Source organism: Lolium perenne, chromosome 6, assembly GCF_019359855.2.
Source record: "Lolium perenne isolate Kyuss_39 chromosome 6, Kyuss_2.0, whole genome shotgun sequence".
Lineage (NCBI taxonomy): Eukaryota > Viridiplantae > Streptophyta > Magnoliopsida > Poales > Poaceae > Lolium > Lolium perenne.
In genome coordinates this window covers 11,567,425-11,584,728 of record NC_067249.2, presented here as the reverse complement: position 1 = coordinate 11,584,728, position 17,304 = coordinate 11,567,425, and the positions used below count along the sequence as shown (strand labels likewise).

Below are 17,304 nucleotides of genomic sequence, written 5' to 3'. Positions count from 1 at the left end.
GTAAATTACCTCCTCCAAGGTGGCCTGCCCACATTTCCCTTACAAAGATAGTAGTAGTACCAATTTCTAGGTTGGATCGATTGGGGAATTCTTCTCCGCCTCCGATGCAATCCAGCTCCTATTGTCAAAGGAATCGACCACATGGGCCCAAGGTGCTGCAGAGAAACATAGGATTCTTCTGACAGTTTCCACCTTTGCTCGTGCTATCTGTTAGTATTACAGTATTACCTGCTGTCAGGAGCACCATTAGTTTAATATCACCTCTAGCCTCCGATAACAGTCGCTCTAGCCATCATTAGTCTACTATTACAGTGGTTACAAAAAGAGGAAAAAGAAGGAAATCGAGATGCATTGCACCCAAATTCACCCGTGGATCCCATGCCGGCCAGTCGGCGATCGGCGCGCCGTTCGTACTAGATGGCCTCATGGGTATAGTTCTGGTCTGCGTGCGGGTAGCCGGCCTGGAAACTCTGCTCCTGGTGGTCTGAAGATTAAGTTGCCTGGCCTGAAACCCAGTGATGCCTATCAGGTAGCAGTAGCACTGAGCAGCAGCTCTTTAAATCATTTTCCTTCCTTTTCTTTTCAGCATTCTCCACCTTGGCCTACCCAGCTTAGCCGTCACGGATGCAATCCTCGAATGAATTTTCATTTTTTGTTTTCTCGCCATGTCGGCGTCAACAAACATTTCAACAGTTATGTGGGATCTGTTTATCTGAAGAACAGGCCCACGCTACTGATTGGTGGTATACCTTGTTTTCTCAGTGGTTCTCAAAGGGGAAAGATAAACCTGGCTCTCGAGTGCTGGTCAACACCTAACATACTCAAGAAAACGTTATTAATTAGCTTAATCCATTACAAATCTTACTGTTATTATTTATACAGTATAGAATCTACGTACAATGCCATCGATGTGTATATCGCAACCATTTTGGCAACGTAATCATTAGTATTCGGATGGAGCACACGGAACCACCAAATGAAATTTAAAAAACGCAAGCAAAGCTGCTGCCCACTACTACCAACATGGATGGAATAGTTTAAGCAGTGGTGGTTGCAGAAGGCACGTCCTTGAGCATGCAGCTAGAGTTGAGGTGTAACCATCAGAGTAAGCAATACATTGAACTGAAAATAAAAGTTTTGGCCTCTTCAAGAAGTTCCTGTATCATCCTTTGCCGACAGAATCCAATGGCCAAAATTGTGTTCATTACAAAAGTAGTGCCACTCGTTATAACTTTGAGAATTGCGGTGCTAAGTTGCTATTGATATCAGAGAAACATGTTCTGCTGTGATCAAATTCCTGTAAAAACTTGGTACGAATGAAGGCCCTGATTTTGTCTTCTTCAGCGGATACTTGAGAACATTGTGTTTTATAGTAGAAGATAAGTTGGAACCTGGCCATACTCATAAACTCACAATTCGGTGCAACTATGTTCTTGCACAGCGTGGATTCTAGAAGCTTTGCCAAGCCTGAAATCTGCGACCACCGCCAAACTAAGCGTCCGTAACATCCCTTGTCTCAGGTCAGTTGTCCTTTCAACTTCTAAAATCTCCATCCAACATCACACCTAACTAAGCACATGCAATCCAGTCCCTTTATAATTGGAAACAGGTGGCTCCTGGTCTAGTCGTTTTAGGCTTATTTACTTGCCTTTCCTACTGCAGTAGTGCTGTAGGTTGAGATGTCCCTTATCTTCTTTGTGCTGGTCCTGAAGTGAGTTTATGATTACAGTGATGGACGTGCAGTGCATTTAGATGACTTCTTGTTTTTGTTGTTGTTGCTGAAGTTGATAGCTTCCTGTCCCTTCATTGCTCGGGTTTTCTTCCCTGCATATAAGCTGACCCCTTTGTTAATCAGTATTTAGAAGTTAGAACACTAGCTCTATTTGGTTCTACTCTCAGATGAGGATACTGCATGAAGCATTTCATTAGTTAGTCCTTCTATAGTCTTGTTGATCTTTTGGCGGATTTCTACCTGCAAACTCTCAGAGAGATCATGTCAGTGTCATTGGTTCAGCAAGCATCGTAGATCTATATAGCAATTAATTAGCTGTAAGTATAATTTCTGTGGTGCCCATTTCTCCTCCTAGTTTATACTTGTTCATGATGAACTGAATGTGTTTGTGGTTATCTGTACTTGACTTTTTTGTTTTATCTATTCTCGTTGGTATTTATATATAGGCCTAATTTGATAGTACTAATAGATAGTCAACAATGTACTGTCCAGCAATATCAAAAGTGTACTTGTTCATAGTGCTACTCATGTATCGAATTGATGTTTTTTCCTCCCATTTTGGTCAATAAGCGGTGGTGATTTCAAACATCCGTTGTAATTTTACTGTCATATTTTCAGAGATTGCAGCTGGATGGGGCCTGTTTGATATTTTTTCCACTCTCTACCTGCACATTAGCTGATGATGGATCTTCGCGTGAAGCTTCTCCTTGCCTCCTTCAGCTGTCTACTTCTGATTCAAAGAGCATCATCTGGTAAGTACCGAACACTCATTATTTGTTATGGAACGGCCGACGGAATGGAGTTTAACATCTGAACTTCACATTGACATACAGATAATACCACAGGGGGGCCTGGAGCGACAAACTGGACTTGCGTATGCGCCGCTCATCCACTAGGTGAACCAAACTCAAATAGCAGCGTGTCATCCAATTGCTCTTCGTCGTGCCATTGCCTACAAGGTACGAGCAATTAATCACAATTCATCCTTATTAGCAGTTATCAAGTCATTAGACAACAAGATACCTGAACTGGGGTCTTTGCCGTTGCAGATGACAACGGCGGAACAGGGTCATGGAACTGCTCGTGCCAGTCTGACAAGGCCCTTCAAAAACAAGAACACGCTGTGTTACACGACACGAGCTGCTTCACTTCCTGTAACTGCACATCCGGTATATGACATTCTTTTCTATTGATTCAGACATGCATCATATAAGCTTTGGATACAAAATTCTGGGATGGAAATCTGTATTGTGGCTACTGGTGATTAACTGAAGTTGCCTACTTCAACTCTCCAGGAAATTCTGAAGAAGGAAGGAAGCATTTCTCTAGCAAAACAGTCATCGCTACACTCCTAGTATGTGTGATACTCACCACTGTTGCTTTCATCGTCACCACAGCGTACTACTTCCGCCGCAAGGACGCTCTCTCTCCGCATTCCCGGATGCACTCTGTTGATAAGTACGCAAGCTGGAGTAGCAGATCCAACCTCGTCAGCAACCGATCTTCTCCTCTTCCCCAAATGAAACCAAAACCGGGGTTCAGTGTCATCAAAGGCATGGCAGACATTTACAAGACTGAATTGCTTCAAAATTTTATTCAGGACATAGTAGAGACATACCCTGGTTCTTGCAGGGTTTCAGAACATAGTAGAGACTCATTTTGCTACCACCTGCAGGGTTTTTGTGTAGCTGCCCACAAATTTTCCGGATCGAAGAAGGTCCGTTCCCCGGCGTCGTTCTCCGGTTCTCCTATGTGGAGCTGGAGCAAGCAACCGGAAATTTTTCGGACGAACATCTCATCGGTGTTGGCGGGACAAGCAAGGTGTACCGAGGCCAGCTCAGCGATGGCAAAGTCGTAGCCGTGAAGAAGCTTCGGCCCCTAGGAGGCGCGGATGAAGACTATGAGTTCCTGTCCGAGGTACGCAAATGCAAATTATGCTCTGTTATCACCATGATCAGGCACCTAGCTTTCTCTGAACGCTGAAGAAGTACGCATCCATGACCATCTGCATCTTCTTCCTCCATGAACAAACAAACAAACAATGAACAGATCGAGCTGCTGTCACGGCTGAACCACTGCCACGTGGTGCCACTGCTGGGGTACTGCTCGGAGCGGCAGGGCCGGCAGCTGGAGAGGCTGCTTGTGTTCGAGTGCATGCCCAACGGCAACCTGAGGGAGTGCCTGGACCTCAAGAGCCAAGGGAGGAAGCCGATGGACTGGCCGACGCGTGTTGGCGTGGCGCTCGGTGCCGCGAGGGGCCTCGAGTACCTCCACGAGGCGGCGGCGCCGCGCATCCTCCACCGCGACATCAAATCCACCAACATCCTCCTCGACGACAAGTTCAGAGCCAAGGTCTAGTTTGGTTCGATTATCATTCTTAATTTGTCAGTAAAATTTCCGTTCGAGGTTCTGGGGAGATGATCGATACTCGATACATTTTGGTGCGTGCAGATCACTGATCTTGGCATGGCCAAGTGCCTAATGAACGACGGCGTGACGAGCTGCTCGAGCTCGCCGGCACGGATGCTGGGCACGTTCGGGTACTTTGCGCCGGAGTACGCGATCGTGGGCAAGGCGTCGCTCAAGTCGGACGTGTTCAGCTTCGGCGTGGTGGTGCTGGAGCTGATCACCGGCCGGCAGCCGGTGCACAGGAGGGGCGCAGGCGGTGACGAGAGCCTGGTGATGTGGGCGACGTCGCGGCTGCGTGACAGCAGGCTGGTGGTGGCGGAGCTGCCGGACCCGGCGCTGAAGGAGGGCGGGTTCCCGCCGGAGGAGATGCAGATCATGGCGCACCTGGCGAGGGAGTGCCTGCAGTGGGACCCGGAGGCCAGGCCCACCATGACCGAGGTCGTCCAGATCCTGTCCACCATCGCGCCCCACGCCGGAGACAAGCGCCGCCGCCACCACCTGCCCGCCGCAGGCTTCCATGCCGAGAGGCCGCGGGAATGCTCGGTGTCGCTAGAACGGTGGCAGGACGGTGACCGCGATCACTTACACAGAGGGAACGGTAACGTTGCCGTGTCGGGGGAGGTTGCGGTTAACGTCGGCATGCCCGCGACGACGATAGGTCGTAGCTGGCGGTCCCCCGAACCGGAGGAGGTGGATCTGACAGAGCCGCGGCTGGAGACGTTCACGCAGCCGACGACGACGACGACCCTCTTCAGGTGAACGAATGAAGATGGATCAAACATACTGTACGTCGGAGAATAGATAGGTAGACTACACTAGTCCGTTAGCAAGATTTTGTACAGACAAGTAATTTTCAAAATTCCCTTTATCGAAAAAGTAATTTTCAAAAAATAAATTTATTTGAGATATTTCTGTCTCATGGTATAAGAAAGAAGGAATGTAATCCGAGGCGAACTTTTGGCACATGGGTGCATAGCCCCCATAAACCCCAATATTCGTAGCAGGGCCGAGCCGGCAATATCCGGGGCCGTATGCGAAATAGGCCCCTATTTCAATTGAAAAAATACATTAATAAACATAATGTGTTATAATATCTTATGTGTCAACGAAATACAATAATTACAGTACCTATTTTCTCCCAGTTTCATAATGTTCATTTGAAACAGTCAAAGATGAATAATGCTTGTTTTCTAGTAGTGATTAAGAATCGCTTAAGAATCATGCCTATGGAAAAGTCCAATACGAAGAATCTAAGCTAAAGGTAGATTTTTTTTTAATATATAAAAAAGGATGATCTGATTTTTTCTAGTATCCATATTAAAGTTTGCGGTCATTACAGGTTGGTCTATGTTGATCCAGTTAAATTGAAACAGAATCAGCATAACCTAAGTAAGTATACTAGGAGCCCGACCTAGTTTTTGTAGACCAAGTCAGTCACGATGAAGTCTATGATTAAAAACTAATCTTACAGACAAGACTAGCCTACATGATAAGCAAGTTAAACTGAGCCGTCATCAGGATAACCTAATAGTACTAGTTTGCAGAAGAGAAGAGATCAACAGATGCAAAGTACTCCAAAATTAGAGCAAATCATTTGTTGATCGATTGATTAAGCAGTTGTTTGCTCTAGTAGTACTACTGAACTTCATTCAAGACTTGATAAGGGAAACTGTGGGGGAAAGTAGAGACGAAGCAGCCTCGTCACAATTGAGGGCTCTGAAGTAGACAGAAGGAGCACGCACCTGAAAGCGAGCAGGCGGCGCTGTGGAAGATGATCTTGGGGCTACAGCAGTTCCCCATGGGCCGGATCGACCAAACCCCCATCCCTCGAATCAAGTCGCGGGAGCTCAACAACTGCGATACAGCAACCTAAATCAACCAAATCTTGGAGCAGTTTCTTAGGTATGATCGAGCCGAGGGGAGAGCGGGGGGTGCTGTACGCCGACCTGGTCGGTGCGGACCAGGCGCCGCACACCCCCCAGGCGGTTTGTTGGGCCGGCCCAACATTCCCACTCTTTCTTTTTTTTGTTTCTTTTGCTTTTTTGATTTTTCTGTTTAATTTTCATTTTACGTTTTTTAAAAGCTGATTCTTTTTAGACCCGATTTTAAAAATTATTTTAGTTTTTCTGAAATTTAAATATTTTAAAATTTGAACATTTTTTAGATTGGAACAATTTTCAAATTGGAACAAATTTTAAATTGGAACAAATTTTAAAATTGAACAAAAAAATTCAAAATTTATTATTTTTTATATATGAACAAATTTCGAATTTGAACAAATTTTTTATTTGAACAATTTTTTTATTTGAACAATTTTCGTATTTGAACAATTTTTTTATTTGAACAATTTTCGTATTTGAACAATTTTTTATTTGAACAATTTTCGAATTTGAATTTTCTCGAATATTTGAGATAAAACATTTTACATTTAAATATATATTTTAATTAAAAAAATTAAATCTTAAGAACGAAAAAAACAGAAAAGAAAAATAAACAGAAAATAAAAAGAAACAAAAAAGAAAAAACAGGAATGAAAAAGAAAACAGAAATGAAAAAGAAAAGAACAGAAAATGATCTCAAAAAATAGCTTGTGCATTTCTCATAATTCCTTATATAAACCCTCTCAAAGAGATTGTCATCAATTACCAAAATGGGGGAGATTGAAAGTGCATGGAGCCCCCATGTGTGGTTTTGGTAATTAATGACAATCCCTATGGACTAATGTTTGCATTGAGTTATATTTGTAGGAGTTGTCCATAGGCAATTCTTGAACCATATGTTGGCTTCAAGGTTGCAATAAGAAGAAATTGATGAAGGATATCAAGTGTCAAGTATGTCTTGAAGATGAAGATGAAGTGAGCCCTCAAGTTATCTCAAGACATCAACATGATGAAGAATGAAGAAATGATGTGCAAGTTCAAGATGAGCCAACTCGAAGAGATCATATGCTTGAAGCTTGCCATCCATATGGTGTTCATGGATTTGAGAAGATGCGCCGAAGAAGAAGCTCTCCCATGGTGGATTATGGGGGAGCAATCTACAAGACTTCGTCAAGCAAGCACAATCAAGAAAGGCGTTCCATCTTGTTGCGGTCAAGACCATCATCATCAAGCTCAAGTGGAATGCGCAAGGTTAAGGTTTGCTCTTGATAGGGTTTCTTTCTCACCGGTCTCATGGTGTAGTTGGAGACCGGTTCTTAGTTTAGTTGCCGTACTATCAAGAGGGCTCTCGAGTGAGTAACTCGATCGTATCATTCGGAGAGAGCTCAAACCTTTGCATCCTTGCATCATCTTTCTTGGTTGTTATTTGGATCTTATCCTTGTGATGTTTTAGAGCTTGTGCTTATTCTCATGACAAGCTCTAGTTCTTCGAAAACGGATTTCGCATAGATCACTTGTTGCGTTTTCGAGTTTGGTGATTTTCTCGGTTTCTCATGTTGAGGTGTTGCACCTCTAAAAATAATAGAAAATCACCCCCAGCTAGTTTCTCATGTTGAGGTGTTGGGTAGCTCTTGTCGTCCTCTTTCCAACAAAATTGGTTTCGTCTTAATCCGAGTTTCCAAACTCTAGATATTGTCTTTTGAAGTTTGTCTTCAATTTGATTTAAAGGAAAAAGGAAAAGGAGAGGAGGGGCAGCCGCCGGAGGCACGGGCGGTACCACCGGCCTCACCATGGCCGGAGCCTCCGGGCTCGGTACCGCCCGCGGTACCGCTAAGGCGCCGAGTGCCTCAGTGAAGCTCCAGGGCTTTGGGGAGGTCCGGCGGTACCCCGGCCGGTACCATGGCCGGAGGCTCCGGCCTCCCCCTCCCTGCCCGCAGCTCGCCCCCCGCCGCCTCCTGCCAGCACTGGCCGGTAGTACCGGCCCAACCTGGCCGGTACTACCGGTCCTCTTCTTCCCCGCGCGCAGCACTCCAACGGGCAGAAATTGGGGCATCCTTTTTAAGCCCCTCTCTCTCCTTGTTTTTTACTGCTAGCTTCTTCTTCTTCCTCCTCTCTCTCTCAAGCTCACCACCATTGTTGATTGACTTTTTGTGAGCTTGATCTCTCTTTCCCCAACCAATGATTCTTGCATCTTTTTGAGAGATAGATTGAGGGGATCTAGATCCACACTTTGTCCAAACCAAATCACCTCTTTGTGAGTGAATCTTTGGGATCTAGATCTTGGAGAATTTTGTGTTCTCCTCTTTGTTCTTCCTCTCTTATTCCCCCAATAGCTTTTGTAGCTTTGTTGGAATTTGAGAGAGAAGGACTTGAGCATCTTTGTGGTGTTCTTGCCATTGCATTTGGTGCATCGGTTTGAGTTCTCCACGGTGATTCGTGGAAGTGAAAGCAAGGAAGTTGTTACTCTTGGGTTCTTGGAACCCTAGACGGATCTAGGCCTTTGTGGTGGTTTGTTGGGAGCCTCCAATTAAGTTGTGGATGTGTGCCCCAATCTTTGTGTAAGGCCCGGTTTCCGCCTCGAAGGAAATCCCTTAGTGGAACCGTGACCTAGGCCTTTGTGGCGAGGGTCACCGGAGATTTAGGTGAGGCGCCTTCGTGGCGTTCGGTGTGTGGTGTGAGTACCGCATCTTGGGGTGAGGCCTTTGTGGCGTTGGTGTGCATCGAGCAACCACACCTCAAGGTGAGCCTCTTGTGGCGTTCGGGAGCACTAAGCAACCGCACCTCTCCACCGGAGATTAGCACTCGCAAGAGTGTGAACTCCGGGATAAATCATCGTCTCCCGCGTGCCTCGGTTATCTCTATACCCGAGCTCTTTACTTATGCACTTTACCTTGTGATAGCCATCGTGCTTGAAGTTATATATATCTTGCTATCACATACTTGCTTGTATTGCTTAGCATAAGTTGTTGGTGCACATAGGTGAACCATTGCTTAGAATAAGTTGTTGGTGCACATAGGTGAACAATAGTATATAGGCTTTGGGCTTGACAAAGTAAACGCTAGTTTTATTCCGCATTTGTTAAGCCCATCTCGTAAAAGTTTTAAATCGCCTATTCACCCCCCCCTCTAGGCGACATCCGTGTCCTTTCAACCGTGCATTGGGTACTCCGGACATGGTCGCCAAACGTCACAAAAAATGTGCTGCAGTTATTTGTGACACTCGTGTCGAACAGGCCCAGAGCGATGTCGCATGTGCCAAAGAGACACCAGACATGCGAGCATGAACGCGATGAGTATCCACCTTTATGCATCAACCAAAGGTGTGCACTCTGTGGTTCGTGCATAAAATGATAGGTACTCGCCTTCCCTGTGCAATGGATACGGTCTCCGAGGAACCCTTCGGCGAGGAGCCGCTTGGAATGACGGGTGTCATGCCACCAGCTCTTCCACATGATAACAGCATGTGTAACATGAAGGGCACATGAAATGATGGGTAACGTGTCAAACTTGCCGGTCAGTTTTGGAGGAAGATGAATAGGGCACCGCTGGGCTATTATCACCACGCAGAAGGCGAAGAGGGCGGCTTCCAAGAGGGGCAAGCTGGTGGCGATGCAGGGGCCATCGGCGGCCGACGAGCCGCTGGGACGTCTCCCATCCAGGCACTTGTCATCGACACCACCGACGCAAGCATCAGGAGGAGGGGGTTGGCACCGTCGACCGCATCCACACTTCCTCACCGTATGCGTGTCGTGCAGGGGTCGACATCCACCCCGCTCGCCTGGCCGTCGAGGAAGGTGCACAACATGGTGGTCGGAATTGGGTCCAGACCCGATTGCTTAGTTTTTAGGGTCCTAAGTGAAAATTGTATGTGTATGGTAAACCGTAATAAAATTGGGTGAGACGGGGATTCGATGACCACCATTTTTTTGTTTCCTGAACAACTTATCCATGTCAAATTGAATTGATGCGCCGACAGTACAACCGAACTAGCACTGGCACACTGGTAGATGCGCAGGCTGTAGCTACTATCACCGGCATGTTAGCACTGGCGTGCATATGTGCGCCAACAGTAAACCAAATACTCCCTCCGTCCAGAAATAAGCATACATTTAGGTTTTGTGTTTAGTCAAACTCTTTAAACTTTGACCAAATATATAGGGAAAAGTAGTAGCATTTATGACACTAATTTAGTATCCTGAGATTCGTTTTGAAATGTAGTTTCAAATTATACCAAAATCTCATTATATATGTTGCTACTTTTTTTTTCACGGTTGATCAAAACTTAAAATGTTTGACTTAATTAGTACAAAAGCTAGAAGTACACTTATTTGTGGACGGAGGGAGTAGGTGCTCCGATCGTAGTGGTATCCCTAGTTGTGTAGCGCGGCACTCCGCTGTAGCAAGTAGAACCTTGAAAGCTTTCGCCAAGCCTTGACCTGTGTGGTGCTGGTAATTGGGAGGAGAGTATGGGTGGAGAACGACGCAATAATTACTCCTATCAGATAGAAGCTCATTATAGTACAACTCCTTAATCCCAGCGCCCAGAATATATGTACGCGATAATCAAGGGAGCGGAGGAAGTAGTTAAGAGCATCTCCAGCCGCGTCCCCTAAACCGTCTCCCAAACCGCACCGGATTGAGCGTTTGGGGGACGTGTTTCATTCGTGCCGCGTTTGGGGGACGTCGCTCCCCAGTCGCGTCCCCCAAACAAAATTTTGGAAATTTTAAACTTAACGAGATTCGATTAGATTCGTCCAAACTTACATAGATTCAAACGAAATTTGACTAAATTTAAACTAAACCTAATCTAGAACCACTTGCGGCGGCCGGAGGCGTCGTAGTACTGCTGGAAGTTGTACATGTCTTCGGTGACGACCTCCTGCTTGACGCGCTCGTCGACGGGCTCGTCCTTCACCAAGCCGCTTGGTCCTGCCTCGCCGTCGTCGGTGAGGTCCACCAGCGGCTTGCCGGCGTCGCGGATGGACATGGCGATCGCCTCGTCCAGGTCGCCCCTCCAGGCGTCCTTGTCGTTCATGGACGCCAAGAACGCCGCCCGCAGCCCTGGGCAGTCCTCGGGGTCGTCGCTGCTGGCGATGAGCCGTTGCTGCCGCTCGTACTCCGCCAGCAGCGCCGCCTGCGACGCTTCCTCCGGCTCCTCCTTCACCTCCGGCTTCGGGACGAGGAGGGCGCCGCCGCGCCTCCCTTGCTGCCGCTGCCGCCACGCCTCGTGTTGATGGGCGTCGCCGGCTCCTCCTTGACCTCCCGTTTGGGGACGGTGTAGGGCGCCGACCGGTACGATGAGGACGGCGTCGATCGCGCCGGTCCCGAGGAAGAAGAGTGCGAGGAGGACGAGTACGTCGTCCTCCTCGGCTGCCATTGAGGAGACGGCGGCGGCGACGACGGCATCTCCAACCTTGGAGCGCCGTTGCGGATGCCGCGGATGACGTTGTCGAGGGTGCGCCCCGGAACGCCCCAGAACAGGGCGCGGCCGTCCTTGTTCCAGCTGTTGGGGCCGCCGACGAGGTTGTCGGTGCTGTGCATCTCGACGTCGTACTTCGCCTTGAAGTACATCGTCCACCAGGCGTCGTTGTTGTTAACCACCCACGTTGGATCCAACCGCTCCTCGGCGGTGAGTTGAGCCCGGCGGGCCTTGATGGCGTCCCTCCATTGATCCGTGCCCAGCTTCGGCGGCGGCGGGACGCCAATGCCGTTCACGGCCATCTACCAACCGCTGCTGCTTGGCAGCCGCATGTCCGGCGGGACTGGATACCGGGCATGGTACAACGCCCACGCCTCCGGCACGGTGAGGCTACCGCGGCCGAAGCCGTTCGCCGCGGCGTTCTTGCGGGAGGACGAGCTCGACATTTTTGGAGCGGCGAGGAGAAGATCTGGGAGGGGGGAGGCGGCGGCGACGAGAAGGATTGTGAGCGGCGAGAACTGCAGGGCGTCTTAAAACAGCGGCGGCAGCGGGTGGTTGCACGCAATAACTCCGGCGCGGACGGCCACGCGGCCATGCACGACGAGACGCGTCCCTGCGTCGCCTGGGAAAACAGGGACGCCATTAACATCGCTTGACCAAAGGTAGGCGACGGGGTTTTAGCCTTCCGTGCCGCTGATGGATCGGCCCCGCCATTCCCCGCCTCGCTTTTCGTTGTGTCCGGCGTCCCCGGTGCGTCCCCTGTGGGACGGGGACGGGCTCGGGGCGCCAGACACCGTATCGGGCCGCGCCGGACAAAAATGGGCTTTGGGGGACGCGGCTGGAACGCTTTTTTTGTCCGGCGCGACCCAAATCCCTTTGGGGGACGCTTTGGGGGACGCGGCTGGAGATGCTCTAAAACCAATAACCAGTAGGATCACTTAGCTAGTTTCAAATACTACCTCCATCCCAAATAATAAGGCACATGCGTATTTTAAGATGAACTTTGACCATAAAAATTGAGCAACATAATCTTGATTATATTATATGTAATTAGTATCGTTGAATTCGTATTGAAAAGCATTTTCTAATGATGCTAATTTCATACAAATAATTTTTATATATTTGAAATAATTCTTGATCAAACAAAAAACACGTAAAACGAGAACACCTTATTCCTTGAATCGGAGCTAGTACATCCTTTTTCGTTTCCCGCCCCCTACGCGTACCAGCTAGCTACTACCTTTATGTCAAAAAATAGAAGAAGCTAGCTACTACCTACCTAGTTTCCTGCCGCAGAGGTAAGAGGGGAATCAAGTACCGTAGTATATTGTAGGGCATTCAATCTTGTAGGATACTCCTACGTGACTATTAGGTATACATTGTGCTAGCTTTGCGTTGCTATTTTTTCGGCCTTATTTTGCATCTTGCTACCCACTCTAAATTGATTTGCAACTATCTAGTGAATGTGTACTAAAAAGATCAAAATTATTTTTATACACTGCTAAAATATCGTTCAGTAATATAATTTTGGTCAAACAAATTTATTTGGGCCAAATAGAATAGAAGATTTGGGAACCGTAGTGGCTGCACTACGGTGGCTGTCAATGCCCGACGCCTGGGGCGCTTCTCCTATGGTGAGCTATATGGTGAGATCAGAAAAGAGGTCGTCACGGCCACCGGTATCTCCCAACATGCTTGGTCCGGCGAGCAGAGATCCGTGATCAGTGGGTACGTCGGTGGTGAGTACACAATGGTGGGAAGATGCTTGTCTCCCTATGTTCTTTAGTTTCAAGTCTATTTTGCACGAAAATAAAATCCATATTTCTCTTCCAAAGTCTCTCTCTATTTCTTCTCGTCAAGTCAATTCAGCGCAAAAATAAAATCACATTTTCTTTCTTTAATATATAGATGGATATATACAACATGGAGGTGTAGGTATCTGTGTAGACATCATCCCGCCTCGATGGGAGTCCATGTTGGTGTCCGTGTGGATGATGCCCGACCTCAAGGGGCCCCACATAGGTGTCAGTATAGATGGTGTCCCACCTCAAGTGAACCCGTGTAGATGTCGGTGTAGACTGCAGGGCACTGGGGTTTGCACATGCACTGCCGCCTCCAATTAGGTTGTCATCACCAAGAGCTGGGAACCGCCAAGCCCTACACGGGCAGCAGCCCGGAGGCGTCATAAGCAATGAGAGTCGAGCCGGATGTCGGCAGGTTGCACATGGCCGTGCAAGGGCACCTTATGGGAGATGCGAAGTGGCCGTGCTGAACAGAGACGTGGCCACGGACGTCGATGGGTACCAGCATGCTGCACATAGGCACGTTCGTGGATGCACTAGTTTAGATGGCCGAGCGATGGCCACCTTCATCACCTCTACATGTGCGGCTGCAACGGACATCGCCATGGGCGCGTCGGATGTTTGTCCGCCTCCAGATGCAATCGAGGTCACCTCCGTCTAGGGACGCCGGCACACCTCATCCTGACCACGTAGGCATGCCGGCTACCGGAGTTGCCGGCACGAGGCAATGGACATGCATCTTCGCCCGATGAGGTAGAAAATCATGGAATCCATGGGATTGTATCTCATTAATTTCATACACACGCGTAGCTGGACTGCGAGAGTCCTAGACGCGCACAACAAGCCATGCCGCATCTTTGATTCATCGATCCATCTTCATGTGCTATCATCGATCCATCTTCATGTGCTAGTAGCCCAGTACATGCACCACGTTGGGCCAATAAATCATTATCTAGCCATTAGCCCAATAACTAATGCATGTTATGATTAATTAAGAAGCTAATTAACTTACTATATTTGCCCGCTACATCACATATACTCCATCCCTCCATGTTCGTCATCATGGTCGGCGACGTGTTGTGACCGACGTGACCGACGTTGTCATGGTGATGTTCATCTTCGTGGTCGGCGATGTGCCCATGCTTGTGACCGGCGGTGTTCTGGTGGTGTTCGTCTTCGTGGTCGGCGACATGGTGATGCTTGTGACCGGCGTGACTGACGGTGTCATGGTGGTGTTCGTCTTCATCGTTGGCGACGTGCACATGCCTGTGACCGGCGTGACCGGCGGTGTCCTGGAGGTGTTTGTCTTCGTGGTCGGCGACATGGTGATGCTTGTGACCGGCGTGACCGACGGTGTCATGGTGGTGTTCGTCTTCATGGTCAGCGACGTGCACATGCTTGTGACCGGCGTGACCGGCGTTCATCTTCGTGATCGGCGGCATGGTGATGCTTTTGACCGGCGTCACCGACGGTGTCATGGTGGTGGTCGTCTTCGTGGTCGGCGACGTGGTGATGCTTTTGACCAGCGTGACCGGCGGTGCCATCGCCGACGTGCCGAAACTTGTGAACGGCGGTGCCATGGTGGTCTTGTGATAGGTGAGGTAAGGTCACCATGTTGGCATATAGGTGAGGCTAGGAAAACCATGCGACCAACCAATCAAAGTGTCACTTGTGTGCCACCCGATGCAACCCAGCCTATCAAACCATGTGTGATTCGTGAACCAGAGCTCGTCCGGAACGAGATGGGAGTCCCATCTCGCTGGCGCAGTGAGCCATGAATCACATGCAGCCTACCAAACGCGCCCTACACAACCCCGGCATGAGCGAACATTGCCGACCGACCATTGGTCTGGTAGACAAGAGTCGGCACCAGCCGCTCCAGACGGCGAGAGGCAGGGCGTGTAGCTGCTTAATTAGTATTACCTATTTACATAAGTTTAGAAACTATTCATCATTAGTCAACACTAATTACATCAGAATATTCTTTGAGTGGAAGCCAAACAGGTAGGATCATTGATTATCCTGGCCTCATTACAGGCCAAAACAGAGACGAGCTCATGACGTAAAGGAATACGTAAAGTCGGACGTGTTCAGCTTCGGCGTGGTGGTGCTGGAGCTGATCACCGGGCGGCAGCCGGTGCACAGGAGGGGCTCCGGTGCGGGCGCAGGCGCCGACGAGAGCCTGGTGATGTGGGCGACGTCGCGGCTGCGCGACAGCAGGCTAGTGGTGGCGGAGCTGCCGGACCCGGCGCTGAAGGAGGGCGGGTTCCCGCCGGAGGAGATGCAGATCATGGCGCACCTGGCGAGGGAGTGCCTGCAGTGGGACCCGGAGGCCAGGCCCACCATGACCGAGGTCGTCCAGATCCTCTCCACCATCGCGCCCCACGCTGCAGACAAGCGCCGCCGCCACCACCTGCCCGCCGCAGCAGGCTTCCATGCTGCCGAGAGGCCGCGGGAATGCTCGGTGTCGCTAGAACGGTGGCAGGACGGTGACCGCGATCACTTGCACAGAGGGAACGGCAACGTTGTCGTCTCGGGAGAGGTTGCGGTTAATGTCGGCATGCCCGTGACGACGATGGGTCGGAGCTGGCGGTCCCCGGAGCCGGAGGAGGTGGATCTGACAGAGCCGCGGCTGGAGACGTTCACGCAGTCGACGACGACGACAACGACAACGACGACCATCTTCAAGTGAACGAATGAAGATCGATCGAACAATCAAACATACGTCGCAGAATAGATAGGTAGACTACACTAGTCCATTAGCTTCGGAAACTCTGCTGCGATCCTCTGCCATGGAAGGATCCATCTATGTTGTACAGACAAAAGGTGGTCACTTAATTTATTTGAGTAATTTTAAAAAAGTAAGTTTACTTGAGATATTTCTCTCTCGTGGTATAAGAAAGAAGGAATGTAATCGGACGCCATTTTTTTTGCTCATGGGTGCATAGCATCCAAGGACTACGGTGGCACTGGCTTCCAAGATATGCGCCTCTTCAACCAGGCGCTATTGGCATGCCAAGCGTGGAGACTGATACAATACCCTAACACTCTGAGTCTCTATGTACAGCTGCTCAAGGTAGTATATGACAACGGGACCGAACCGCGTCCGGCCGTTCGTCTGGAGCTTGGCATTTGCACGCATGCTGTTCACGGACGGCAAGGCTCGGTGGTAAGGGGAAGAACCCACGAGTAACGCCCTTAGACTTCTGTTTTCTGTTCTTAGTGCGCTAGCTTAACTTACGTTCTCTACTCTTCGCAGTTGGTGAACTTGGATTGCAAGCATGCTCTCAGAACTATTTTTCTTCAGAGAGTTATAAACTATCTTCCTACCAATTCAGCCTATGCAGATTAATCTGCAGCGAAAAAACCAAAGTATCTACCCAAACTGTTTCCACCCAATGGGATTGTGGACAAGAAGACGCACTAATTGGAACCAACACTGCAATGGTGAACAACAAGGCACTTCTCCAGATTCCACAACGGACTGCAACACCATATAGATCTTCTAAAGGAGGCAACAAAGATACTGGTCGCTAACATAGTAACAATACTGCTACGATGGGATAGGAGTTACACATCATCCTAATTAATCGACTACCGGATTTCACAGTAAGAGAACTGCTACTAAGGAAATTCAGCTCTCACCTCTTCATTGATCCGCTCTTGTCACAGACCATCCAAAAGTGTTATCTTGTCCTTGTTCTTCACGTTGCATTGCTGTTTCAGAGAAAAAAAAAGGAAGTGTCAGCATTGAGGCAATTAAGCACTGGTATATATTTGTTGCCACTTTAATCATCAGAATATCCAATGGAATAACAAGTCAAGTGGCTAGTACAATGATTGTTAACTGTTATGTTCACTCGTAAATCAAAATGATGAATTTGGTCAAGCAGTAACGCAATATATATTTTATTTCCCAAACGTCAGCAGCAAAAGTTCTTTGAACTGTTCATCAGTAAAACTTAAATGCCTTCTTTTCCCAGCCTGACATGTTTTAGTTTTATAGTAAACGAAAATCTGATGATATATAGAATGAGAAATGCGCCACAGACATAAATTAGC

At 48.5% G+C, this 17,304-nt stretch overlaps 1 protein-coding gene across 1 annotated transcript; it reads left to right on the top strand.

The window, feature by feature from the left end:
• The first annotated feature begins 1,748 nt into the window (after window positions 1-1,748).
• LOC127308889 (receptor-like serine/threonine-protein kinase NCRK) lies at window positions 1,749-5,049 on the top strand. Its single transcript, XM_051339793.2, has 8 exons — window positions 1,749-2,049; window positions 2,351-2,484; window positions 2,566-2,691; window positions 2,782-2,901; window positions 3,028-3,285; window positions 3,408-3,649; window positions 3,782-4,084; window positions 4,184-5,049. Exons 2-8 carry the CDS (start codon window positions 2,412-2,414, stop codon window positions 4,898-4,900), a joined length of 1,839 nt encoding a protein of 612 aa, XP_051195753.1. The 5' UTR covers window positions 1,749-2,049; window positions 2,351-2,411; the 3' UTR covers window positions 4,901-5,049.
• The last annotated feature ends 12,255 nt before the right edge of the window (window positions 5,050-17,304 follow it).

What these genes read in the sequence shown, in the direction of transcription:
- LOC127308889 (XM_051339793.2), top strand. Translation starts at nt 2,412, where the DNA reads ATGATGGATCTTCGCGTGAAGCTTCTCCTTGCCTCCTTCAGCTGTCTA. An exon ending in TTCCTGTAACTGCACATCCG is followed by an intron (nt 2,902 to 3,027) that starts GTATATGACATT and finishes TCAACTCTCCAG; the next exon opens with GAAATTCTGAAGAAGGAAGG. An exon ending in GGGGTTCAGTGTCATCAAAG is followed by an intron (nt 3,286 to 3,407) that starts GCATGGCAGACA and finishes TACCACCTGCAG; the next exon opens with GGTTTTTGTGTAGCTGCCCA.